We start from the raw sequence: 12,732 nt of genomic DNA, 5'->3' as shown, positions 1-12,732 counted from the left end.
GAGGTGAGGGCAGGGCCAGGACCAGAAGCGGTGCTCCTGGGGCACAAGAAAGGCACTGAGTTGGTCTGGGTGAGAAGGGTCAGGAAGCAGTATTGGTTCCCCAGGTGTCTGGGGCCCCAAGCCTAGGAATGGCGCAGGGCCCAAACTAGGAGTATAGAACGACCGGGGGGATGGAAGGGTGAATGTGGCTTAGGGAGTCCCTGCGCGGAGGGCTGCGCTATAGACTTACCCCAAGAGGCCTGAGGATAGGAGAGTTGGCCGGTGGAGCAGGCCCAGGGAAGCAGAGAGGTGAGGGCAGGGCCAGGACCAGAAGCAGTGCTCCTGGAGCCCAAGAAAGGGACTGAGTTGGTCTGGGTGAGAAGGATCAGGAAGCAGTATTGGTTCCCCAGGTGTCTGGGGCCCCAAGACTAGGAATGGTGCAGGGCCCAAACTAGGAGTGTAGAACGGCGGGGGTGGGGGTGGGGGTGGAGGATGGAAGGGTGAATGTGGCTTAGGGAGTCCCGGCGCAGAGAGTTGCGCTATACACTTACCCCGAGAGGCCTGAGGATGGTAGTGCAGGCTAGGACAGTTAGCCGGTGGTGCAGGCCCAGGGAAGCAGAGAGGGGTGAGGGTGGGGCCAAGACCAGAAGCGGTGCTCCTGGAGCCCAAGAAAGGGACTGAGTTGGTCTGGGTGAGAAGGATCAGGAAGCAGTATTGGTTCCCCAGGTGTCTGGGGCCCCAAGACTAGGAATGGCGCAGGGCCCAAACTAGGAGTATAGAACGGCAGGAGCAGAACAGTGTTCTTAACTGCTGAGCCATCTCTCCAGCCCCTTATTATTTATTTTATTTGTATGAGTGTATTGCCTGCATGTATGTGAGTGCACCTGTGTTGTGCAATGCTGAGGTCAGAAGAGGGCTTCGGATTCCCCTGGAACTGGAGTTAAGGATGGTTTGTAGCCACCATATGGGTGCTGGGAATTGAACCCAGGTCCTCTGCAAGAGCAATCTGTGCTCTTAACCGCTGAGCCATCTCTCCAAACCTTTTTTTTTTTATTTATTTTGGTTTTTTTCTCAAAATTGGTCTTTTTATTTTAAAAACTCACCCAAACCAAAAATACCGAACGAAAGTACAGTCTATACAAACACAGGTGGTGGGGACGGTCACTCAGAGTTGGGGACAACTCGGCCTGGTAATGGTTGTATGGGACAGCCCCTCCCAGCAGTGGGTACAGTCCTGCCCTACTGTGGGAACAGGCTGTCGTCTGGACGTGGAGACAGGCCCCCTGGCCTCTGTGCATCCTGGTGCTGCAGGAAGGGCTTGGGAATGGTCTCCATGCCATCCTGTGAGCAGATCAGCACCATGGAGGTGCCTTGACACACCACCAGCCCAAGCTGCCATGTGTCCTCTGCCAGCTTGTACTGGTCATCAGGGTCATGCATGTGTTCAATGGTTCCAATCCAGCACCAGGTTGAGCAATGGGTGGAATCCTTTCAAGATCCCACCCTGGACCTTCATGCAGATGGACTTGTCCATGTGTTTCCACAGATCTAGTATGCTCTCTTTCTTCTTGTCCATATCCGTCTCCATCTTCCCCTTTCTCGCCCTCAGGCTCCCCATTCTCAGTCCTTCCATTCCCTGCTCTTCCCCATACCTTATGTCTAGTTCCCTCCCCTCTCTGGCGATTCCCATCTTCTTGTTTTTTTTTCTTTTTTTTGTCTTTTTTGACAGGGTCTCCCTTGTAGTCCCAGCTGACCTGAACTCACTATGTAGACCAGGCTGGCCTTGAACTCACAACGATCTGCCTGACTCTGCCTCCCAAGTGCTGGGATTAAAGGTGAGCATCACCACACCCGGCTTTCTTGTTTTTTATACTGTTAATTGTTCTTCAACACAAGTGTAACCTAAACAGGGCACTGTTTGGAGAAGATTAATTAGAAGCGTACAATCTAAAGAAAAAGGGAGCCCAGTTCTCTGAACTTTCAAAATTATTCTGGCAGCAAATCATGTGCTGCCACCTGGTGACAGCTCAAATGCCACTGTTCCACCATAGCTCCTTAACATTTCTGTTGAAAGATTTGGCACCTTGGCAAGGATAGATGGCAAGCCCTTAGAGCTTGATGCAAACAACTGATAAATAACTACATGACTGGTAAGTTACACAATACCATCATGCCAGATGAGTCACCTACCCAGTGAAAGATGCTAAAGACAGTGTGTTTGCACCTGCTTCGGTAGGAAAGAGAGGCTTGATGGGAAGGTTTATTTCTCAAAAACTGGGTCTGAACATTTTAACAATATGGGCTGGGGGGTGGGAGCACCATGTAATTTTGCAGAGGATCCAGGTTCAATTCCCAGCACCCACATGGTGTACTGACCAAAATGAATCCATTTTGGATAAAGTAGCCATCGTAGAAGCTTAGCCATAGTGTATTTCTAGCTCAAGGATTTTGTGTGTGTGTGTGTGTGTGTGTGTGTGTGTGTGTGTAGGTATTTTTTTGTTGTTCGGTTTTGTTGTTTGTTTTTTGAGACACAGTCTCCCTGTAGCCCCAGCTGGCCTGGAACTCCCTATGTAGACCAGGCTGGCCTTGAACTCATAGAGATCCACCTGCCTCTGCCTCCCAAGTGCTGGGATTAAAGGCATGTGCCACCACACCGGGCGTATGTGTGTGTATTGCCTGTATGTAGGTAAGTGCACCCATGTCTTGCAATGCTGGAGGAGGACAGAAGAGGCTTGTCAGATCCCTTGGAACTGGAGTTACAGAGAGTTGTCTGCTGTGTGGGTGCTGAGATTTGTACCCGAGTCTTCTGCAAGAACAGTCAGTGTTCTTAACCACCAAGACATCTCTCCAGCCCCTCAAGGATTGTTTTTAAGAAACCCTGGCCCCTTTCCCCCTTACCTCCCAGGAAAATGCTGCTGCAGCCATTTGCTTTCTAGACATACAGAAAACAAAATTGTTATGATATGACCAACTGCTAATTGTGGCTTCTGTAACTTGCTTGTTTTGCTATTTTAGGGCACCTTGACATGTAGACCATGACCACCCTGTTATTTGGGGACCACCTTGTCAACATTCCTTTTGTGGTTTTTAGCTTTAAAAGTTTAAAGGGTCCCCTTTCACTCCCCCTCCCGACTGCAGCACTCTAACCCAATACAGAGACTGCAGTCCAAGCTAGCTTGAATAAATCTTTTATCCTGATCTGAATTGAGTCTGGTGGTCTTTTCTCCGTAGTCTCGGGCTCCGTAACAATGATGCCTAACAACCATCAGTAACTCCAGTTCCAGGGGATCTGATGCCTTCTGACCTTTTCAGGCACTGCATGACACCAGTGCACTTAAAATACATGCTGGCAATACACTCATACACATAAAATAAAAATAATAAGCTGGGTGTGTTGGCACACGCCTTTAGTCCCAACACTAGGGAAGCAGAGGCTGGTGGATCTCTGTGAGTTCAAGGCCAGCCTGGTCTACATAGTGAGTTCCAGGACAGCTAGGGCTACAGAGAGACCCTGTCTTAAAAAGACAAAGAAAAAAAAAAAAAAGACGAAAATAAATAAATAATCAAAAAAAAAATTTTTTTTTTGGGGGTCTTTTTGAGACAGGGTCTCCCTGTAGCCCCAGCTGTCCTGGAGCTCACTATGTAGACCAGGCTGGTCTTGAACTCACAGAGATCCACCTGCCTCTGCCTCCCGAGTGCTGGGATTAAAGGTGTGCACCACCACGCCTGGCTAATCAAAAAAACTTTTTAAAATAAAATTATGGGTTGATTGGAAACTGGGTGGTGGTGGGGGGGTGCCTTTAATCCTAGCAGATACAGAGGCAGGTAGATCTCTGAGTTCTTAGTCTACACAGCAAGTTCCTGACCAGTCAGTGCTACAGAGAGAGACCATGTCTCAAAAATAAGTAAGGGGCTGGAGAGATGACTCAGTGGTTAAGAGCTGCTCTTGCAGAGGACCAGGGTTTGGTTCCCAGGACTCACATGGCAGCTAACATTTGTGACTTCAGTTTCAGGGGATCTGATGCCCTCTTCTGGCCTCCACGGGCATGTCACAACATGGATGCACTTACATACAATACAGGCAAAACACTCATACACATAAAATAAAAACAAATTTTAAATAAATAGGACCTGAAGAGACAGCTCAGCAGTTAAGGGCATTTGCTGCTCTTACAGAGGAACCTAGTTAGGTTCTCAGAAGCACCCACACGGTGGCTAAACAACTACCTGTAACTCCAGTTCCAGCGAGATCCCCCACCCTCTTCTGGCCTCCACTGGCATTGCATGTACATGGTGCACTTATATTTAGGCAAAACACTCATCCATACCTGTCTATATTTACCAGTGGAAGGGGCATCATGAGGTCTGAGATGCTATTGATTCTTAGGAAATCTTGAATTTTAACTTCTAGAATACAAAGTCAAAGAAAGGAGAAAATTAAGCTGCCCATGGGGTAAAGAGTTGGCTCAGCAGTTAAGAGCTCTGTCTGCTCTTGCAGAGGACCCGGGTTCAATTCCCAGCATCCACATGGCAGCTAACAACCGTCTTAACTCCAGTTCCAGGGGATCTGACACCCTCTTCTGACCTCCACTGGCACTGCACGACATGGGTACACTTAAACACATGCAAGCAATACACTCATGCACATAAAATAAAAATATTAAAAAAGAAATTAAGCTGCCCTTTGCTGCCTAAGAAGATATACCTTCCAAAGAGCAACCACGTGGCAAAGTGACCAAAATATTTGTCACAAGACATTTTTTGTTTTGTTGTTTCTGAGATAGGGTCCCATACAGGCCAAGCTGGTATGCACCACTACATCCAACTTCACATGGTGGTTTTTGTTTTGTTGTTTGAGGCAGGGTCTCCCTGTGGCCCCAGTTGGCCCAGAACTTGCTTATACACCAGGCTGAAGCCCTGGGTTCAAGAAAGAAAGGGGAGACAGGAGAGAGAGAGAGAGAGAGAGAGAGAGAGAGAGAGAGAGAGAATGGCAGCACATATGTATAATTCTAGCACTGAGGCAGAGGCAGGAATCAGGGACTTTGTATTCTAGAAGTTAAAGTTCAAGATTTCCTAAGAATCAACAGCATCTCACTGAGACCTCACAATGCCCTTTCCACTGGTAAATATAGACAAAAGACAATGCCATCCATCTACCAACTAGATCTTTATATACATTTTCCCTGCACTACATTGTACAGTTGGCTTATGGAAAGGTTCCAACTCTTAATTCAGGCTGGCAAGAAGAGGCAGTTATCTGAAATCAAAGCACAATAGGAGCTGGAGAGATGGCTCAGTGGTTAAGAGCACTCGCTGTTCTGCTAGAGGACCTGGATTTGATTCAAAGGGAATTCAAGGTCATTCTTAACTACCTATCAAGTTCAAGGCCAGTCTGGGTTACATGACACTGTCTCAAAAATCTAAGAAACTGCCAGGGATGGTGGTGCATGCCCAGAAGAGGCAGGCAGAATAGCAAGGTGAGTTCAAGGTCAACATGGTCTATATGCGAGTTCCAGGCCAGCTGGGGCTACAGGGAGACCCTGTCTCAAAAAGACAAAATAAATAATAATAATAATAATAAATAAAAACAAGAGTTGCGGGGCTGGAGAGATGGCTCAGCGGTTAAGAACACTGGTTGTTCTTGCAGAAGACCTGGGTTTGAATCCCAGCACTCACATGGCAGCTAACAACTGTCCGTAACTCCAATTCCAGGGGATCTGACAGCATCTTCTGTCCTTCGAGGGCACTGCACGACATGGGTGCACTTATCTACATGCAGGCATAACACTCATACACATAAAATAAAAATATTTAAACAAACAAACAAAAAAGAGTTGAATCACAAACTCTGTATGTCCTCATTTAGGTCATAGTTTTCTTTAAAAAAGTTTTTTGAAGACTACTAGATTAGTCAGAGGAACTAAGAAACCTACTGCAGAAGCCACTGTTTAGATGTTTTTGCTTCTTGCTGTTTTTGTTTTTATAGTAGACAGAATCCCAGTACCTTGCCACAATGGGAGGAAGATCGTCCCACACTTATCACCCCCTCCAAGGCTTAGGGACTTTCTTGGAAGAGGTTGGCAGAAAGAATGTAAGAGCCAGAGGAAGGGGTAGAGTGTTACCTGGAAGTGTCCTCCAACCATTATGTCAGCAAGCTATAGTCACACCTCTTTCCCATGCTCATCAAGGAGTCTAGGGGGGAATCAGTTAACCCTACCACCGAATCAGTCAACCTTAGCTGCATGTGTAGGAGGGGCTAAGGATATAAGCTGAGAGCACCATAAGGCACCTCTCTCACCATTTTGTGCAGTTGTTGGGAAGTCACAGTACCTACATTTGAATGTGGACCTTCCAGTGCAGCTGTAAAAGGGGGGCACCCACTCTTCTAAATAAACCCCCACTCTAGCCTCTGTTAGCAAGCCCAATAAACTCATTAGGATTTTCCAAAGAAAAACAGAAAAAAAAGGATGTAAAATGAAGAGGCATATTCCACACTACCAGATTTTTTGAGAGGTGGTATAGAAGTTATGAGGCTGTTTTAAGGATATAAATAATAAAAGCACATCATAAATGAAGAGACAGTCAATTACTCTCCCCTCCCCAGATGCAACCATGGAACTTTTCAAAGCTTCAGATCAGACCTGCCACAGAAGCCAAGTAGCTGGATATTACATGTTGAGCTGTGTCTGGCCTTTACCCTCATGAGGAAGATCCTACGTGAACTATGAGTTTATTTGTTATGCTAGGAGAGATAGACACAGAAAATGTGTGTTACCTGTTGGCTTGGTTCTTCTGACATTAAATACATAACGAGATGCTGAATGTCCTTAGATTCCTCATCTTTTGCCAGGTAAGCTCTCAGGGCCATGATGGTAGATGCATTTTTTTTTTTTTTTTCCTGCCAACTTGAGATACAAAAGAACTTTGGGAATAAATTTTAAGTATTTTGAAAGTTGTTCACATTGAAAAAAAAAAAGAAACCTGCTGCAGAAATACAGACTGGGCTGTTGAGGATGAGGTGAGGAGAGGCTGGAGTGGGCCTCAGGAAGCAGAAAAGCAGAAGCTGAAGCTGAAGAACAAACCTGTATGACTGTCCAGGCCTAGTGCCCACCAGAATATCACACACTCCTCTGTAGCCTCACAGCACTACTGCCCTAACTCATTCTACTCAGAATGAAAGCCACCACTTTCCAATTTAACCTGACCCTGTAGGCAAAAGGTATATCTATAAATATCTGTGAACTTGGATTTCAGAGGTAGAAAAGAAAAACTTGGATTTCACAGAAAGCAGTTAAGTAACAAGAGGAAGGAAAGGTACAGTTGAGTCTATCCCTGGGTGAAGAGACACAAAACACATGAGGGAGAGTAAAGCCACTTTATTTTAAGTTAGTTGTAGAAACCGGTAGACAGTGAGATGCCTCCTAAGAGAGGGCACATACCAGAGGCAAAGAGAAGGCTGCCATGGACAGAAGGGTGGGCAAAGAGGTTTCATCCCACCATTCCTACAAGTTCTCACAGGTTACTCTGGAACATCTTGGGGCCCTGAAAGAAGAGGTCCTCTTGCTCAAGACTGCGCATGAAACTGAGAGCTGCTGGATTCCAGGTTAGAAAGGGTGTTGTTCTGGAGCTCTAGGAGGAAGAAAAAGGGAAAAGAAAAACCATTAGCATGCACTGTGAGCCCCTGGATCTTCTTGAAAAGGACACATACAGGTCTGGCTTATATGTGCCCTCTCTATTGAGACTTCTCACTGCCCATCTATACCTGTTCCCCAACTGCAGTAAAGTGGCTTAATGAGGGGCTGGAGAGATGGCTCAGTGGTTAAGAGCACTGGCTGCTCTTGCAGAGGACCTGAGTTGAATTCACAGTACCCACACGGCAGCTAACAACTGTCCATAACTCCAGTTCCAGGGAAATCTGATGCCCTCTTCTGACCTCCACAGGAACTTCAAGACATGGGTACACCTACATACATGGAGGTAATACACACATACACATACACATTAAGAAAAAAAAAATAGGGGCTAGAGAGATGGCTCAGCAGTTAAGAACATTTGCTGTTCTTCCAAAGGACCCAGGTTCAAATCCCAGCACCCACATGGTGACTAACCATAACCAGTTGCAAGGGATCTAACACCTTTTTATGGGTTTTGTGAACATTGTATGACATGGGGACACTTACATCCATGCAGGTAATACACCATACACATAAAATAAAATAATAAATTTTTTTTAAGTTTACTTATTATTCTTATGTGTACGTGTATATTGCCTGCATGTAGGTAAGTGCACCTGTATTGTGCAATGCCCGAGGAGATCAGAAGAGGCTGTTGGATCCCTTGGGACTGGAGTTACAGACAGTTGTTAGCTGCCATGTGGGTGCTGGGATTCAAACTCGGGTCTTTTGCAAGAAAAACCAGTGTTCTTAACCGCTGAGCCACCTCTCCAGTCCAATAATAATAATAATAATTTTTTAAAATCCATTTTTTTTAAAGTGGCTTAATGAAGGATGTAGTGGCACATGCCTGTAATCCCAGCACTCAGAAAGTTGAGACAGAAAGATTCTGAGTTCAAGACCAGTCTGGGCTACATGGCAAGTTCCAGCTTTGCTTGAACTACAAGGGAAAACCATGTCTTTAAATAAGTATTAAATAATAAAGTGGTTTAATTCTCCCTGATATATAACAAGGGTAGATGGATTTACACAGAAAAAGACAATGCCAAACAATAAAGCAGCTATATTCAAAGTCAGCCTCCCCCAGAACTAGGATCTCTGTCCTTACCCCTATCTAGTTTCTTTAAAAGTTCCCAACTACTGTCACAGTCTGGAAGACTGACTTCAGAGCTAGATGAAGAAAGACGTGGCAAAGGTGGTGGCCAGAGGCAGCTTAGATTGCTGGGCATAAACAGAGGTCCTAAAAAGAACAGAATCAGAGGCAGAGATGGTGTCGGGTCTAGAACACCCTCCCAGCATAGCCTGTCCTCCTTTCTGAGGTCAGGACTCTAGTCTCTTCCCCCTTTACTATTCAACTATATAAAGACTCTCTATCAAATAGAATGTCAGTGTTGGGACTAGTGAGATGGCTTATAACAAAGGCACCTGCTCCCTAACAACCTGAGTTTGATCCCTGGGACCCCTATCTTGGAAGGAGAAAACTAACTCCTGCTAGTTGTCCTCTGACCTCCACACACACACCATGGCACATGTATGCCCCCTCCATTAGCCTCACACACAAAATAAATGTTTTAAAAAAAAATTTTGTCTTTTTATTATTATTACTATTATTATTTTTGGTCTTTTTGAGACAGGGTCTCCCTGTAGCCCCAGCTGTCCTGAAACTCACTATGTAGACCAGGCTGGCCTTGAACTCACAGGGATCCACCCGCCTCTGCCTCCCAATGCTGGGAGTAAAGGCGTGTGCTACCACACCCAGCTAAAAATTTTAAAAAACAATGCCCAGTGAACCCAGCCATAATGACTCACACCTGTTATCACTGTACATAGAAGGCAGAGGATAGTGAGTTTAAGGACAATGTGGGCTACCATGGCAAAAGACAAAAAAACTGGACCTAGTAACATATCCCAGCACTTGGGAGATAGAAGCAGGCAGATGAGGAGTTCAAGGACAGCCTAGGCTACATGAAATTGTCTAGAGAAAAAACAAAACAACAACAACAAAAAACAACCCAATGCTGTTCTTATGAACTGCAACCCAGATACTCAAAGACTACCATAACCAACCCCTGGCCAAATTTAGGATAGTTGAAGTTTGGTCCCCAAATGCCTGACTTCTATAACACAAATCACCTCTACTACCACAACTTCTGACCTGAGGAGGCTGGGCTCCTCCCCCTGGGCATCCCGTGTCTCTGTCCTGGTAATCTCCAAGGTATGAACCTTGTCCTTCTGGTCACTCTGCAGGTGCTCCAATGTCTGCCAGACCATAGGACCCAGGTAGAACCTAATCTCTCAGTTTCCAAGGGGGAACTCCCTCCCATAACCGACCTCCTCGCCACATTAGAACCCTCATGTAGGCAAGGACAGTGACTCATGGCTTACAGCAGAGACTGGGAAGAGCTGCTTAGGAGAGAGGTGGAGTCAGCACAGAGAAAAAAAGACAAGGATAGAGATGGGATGGGATGGGGTGGGAGAGAATACCCAGGCCAATCTGTATAGCAGAACAGGTAGAGGAAAGATGGGGACTTCATGAGGAAATATGGGGAAACTGGTCTAACCCTGTCCTACCTTCCAGCTGCAGGCCTGAACCTGGTGCCCCTCAGCCACCTGTTTCAGCAGCAACTCCTGATGCTGGCCTGAAGATGAGACAGAATATAAATGACTATTCTCAAACTTCATTCCTTTTCCTTCCTTGCCTTGTGACCAACCTGGTTGTGAAAACTGAGATAAAAATATTCTGGTCCAGCTGTTACAAAGATTCCAAGATGATGAGAGAGACTAATTCACACCATAAGACAAAAAGAGCAAAATAAAATACTTTGCCAAAGGCAAAGGCTCAGTGATAGAGCATGTGCTTAGCATGTGCAAGGCCATGAATTTGATCACCAGCACCACACACACAAATAATGATGATGATGATAATACTTTGCCAGGCTTCTCAAAAGCTCAAACACACAGAAGTATGACCACTTACTGGAAGAGCAAGAAGCTATTCCAGAAAAAGGGACGAGAGAATTCATACTCTCAATCTTTCACTTACTCAGCTGGTCCCGCAGCAACTTCAGTTCTTCCTGCAGAATCTCTGATTCTTCCCACAAAAGTTGGTGCCTACATAAGTGACAGCAATGTTATTCTAGAATTAAACAAGAAACCCAAAGTGGCTGGGAATTATAGCTCAGTATATCTGCTTGGTATGTACAAGACCCAGGGTTCAGTACCCAACACCACACACACACACACAGTGAGAGGCCATCAGCCTTCTAGAATGTCAAGAGTTCAGAGGCCTCAAGAGGATGAAGTCCTGCCTATCACTTACTCAGTCTGCAGCTCCTTATGAAGGCCACTGGTAGCACTGAACTTTCTTGGTCTTGTTTTCATTTGGGTTTGGCATAGTTCTTGCACCTGGCTCCAAAGGCCCTGCACTTCTTTTCTCAGCCCCTCCAAGCATTGCTCCAGAAGGGCTCTCCCTTTTGGGCTCTTCTACAGCAATTTTAGTGATGCTGTAGTGAAATAAATTGAAGATCAACTGCTTTAAGAGCTTCACACATGAGCCCAGGCACTACTTGCAAATCAAAACATGGACACACAATAGCCATGTGCCAAAATTGTGAGAACACACACACATAAAGTTGTGTATAAGGGGTGGGAATAGAGGTCACTGGTAGAAAATAGCTTAGTATGCATAATACTCTGGTTTCTATTTAAAAACTCTGTGTACATGAAGAATTGGCCCGGTATCTTCTAGCCCACCAATCTTACACATCTGCTGCTCTCGATCTTTCAGCAGGCTCTGCACAGCATGCCTTAGAGCCTCAGTCACCTACAGAAGAGAAAAAACAGAAGCTACTTTGTAAGCAATTTCTCCAATTCCTAGTATGTTCATCTAACATTACCACCACATACAAACACCCAAGATACCTCACCTGAGTCTGAGAGTTATGCTGGGATCAGAGATTAGTAACTTCATCCCAGAGAGAGGATGAGCTGTTGGCTCCAGTGCAGCTCAGTCTCTTTCGAAGACTGGGAGTCTTTAGAGGCCAAGGCTGTTGAGCTTGGATCCCTAGCTGAGGAGGCAAGTGATGATGGAAATGCAGGTATCAGCCAGGTCACCTATTGAGGGAATAAGAAAGAGACAAGAGTGAAATCTGTCTCTGTGGGAAAACAGTTTCAGAAGGGAAGGAGTTGGACTGTGGATGGACCTGTACAGGCACTGAAGTAACAAGACCTTAGATTGAGGAAAGGCTGGGAGAATGGTCAATACTTACCTGCAGAGGAACTCCAAAGGGATATAAACTCTACTACAAAGGAAACAGTTCCACAAGTTAATGAGCTCTGAGTGTTCTTTATCTATACCCACCCCTGTTAAGGTTTAGATAGCTCTGCCCCCTCACCTCCAGCGCGCCAAAAATAAATAAATAAATAAAGTAAAATACCGGGGGCCTTTGGAGGGAAATTCCAAGGCCTTCTCACCTTAATCCGGACTATATTTTCATCAGTTGAACTGAGAACCGCATGGAGCTGATCAGACCAGCTTGGGCTCCTACTCATCCTGCGGCAGTGGGGTCTGACTCCGACTTTCCGTGCTCTTGCTCTCCCTGGTACCCGAGGTACAGCCCAGGAGACGCCACAGCATTAGACGGAAAGAGTTAAGTGGGAATGCAATACTAGGGCTAGAGATACAGTACAAGGCCAAAAGAGAACCTGGAACTAGGGGGCAGATGGCGTTCAGGGGAAACTGGGGTACACAATAGCCTGATAAGCAGATATCAAGTGGGGGTAGAAGGAGCTCTATCTTGGTCGAGGCCTCCCCAAACCGAGGACGCTGGCTCCATCACGCCAAACCTGGGTCAAGGACTACTGCCGCCCCTGAGTTCAAACTCTCTGGTAGGCGGAGAAAAGACTTAAAACTGAGTGCCCCAGCGCCACCCGAGAAACAGAGTCCGCTACAGGACCCGCAGTAGACGTGGCGGAAATGTTTCCCTGGACGCGCCCCCTGCGTTCACGCCCCCCGCCGTGAAGCTCGTCGGGACACCGAGTATTCCGAACTCTGTTAATGTTTGGGTACCAAGGACCAAAC

At 46.1% G+C, this 12,732-nt stretch overlaps 1 protein-coding gene and 1 pseudogene across 1 annotated transcript; both read right to left on the bottom strand.

Annotated features, from left to right (window-relative positions):
- Nucleotides 1–1,218: 1,218 nt before the first annotated feature.
- On the bottom strand, nucleotides 1,219–1,567 carry LOC103737788 (annotated as a pseudogene).
- A 5,768-nt stretch (nucleotides 1,568–7,335) lies between these two features.
- Ccdc163 (coiled-coil domain containing 163) lies at nucleotides 7,336–12,712 on the bottom strand. The gene is given in 13 exon segments (XM_029565646.1): nucleotides 7,336–7,549; nucleotides 7,551–7,608; nucleotides 8,761–8,843; nucleotides 8,845–8,892; nucleotides 9,808–9,911; nucleotides 10,224–10,291; nucleotides 10,696–10,763; nucleotides 10,972–11,157; nucleotides 11,396–11,475; nucleotides 11,579–11,739; nucleotides 11,742–11,777; nucleotides 11,932–11,953; nucleotides 12,126–12,712. Coding segments are annotated over 13 exon segments (1,050 nt in total). The 5' UTR covers nucleotides 12,204–12,712; the 3' UTR covers nucleotides 7,336–7,491.
- Nucleotides 12,713–12,732: the final 20 nt, after the last annotated feature.

Source organism: Nannospalax galili, unplaced genomic scaffold (genome assembly GCF_000622305.1).
Source record: "Nannospalax galili isolate Female #2095 unplaced genomic scaffold, S.galili_v1.0 scaffold1719, whole genome shotgun sequence".
NCBI lineage: Eukaryota > Metazoa > Chordata > Mammalia > Rodentia > Spalacidae > Nannospalax > Nannospalax galili.
The sequence above is the reverse complement of the archived record's forward strand: the minus strand, read 5'-3'. Positions and strand labels throughout refer to the sequence as shown.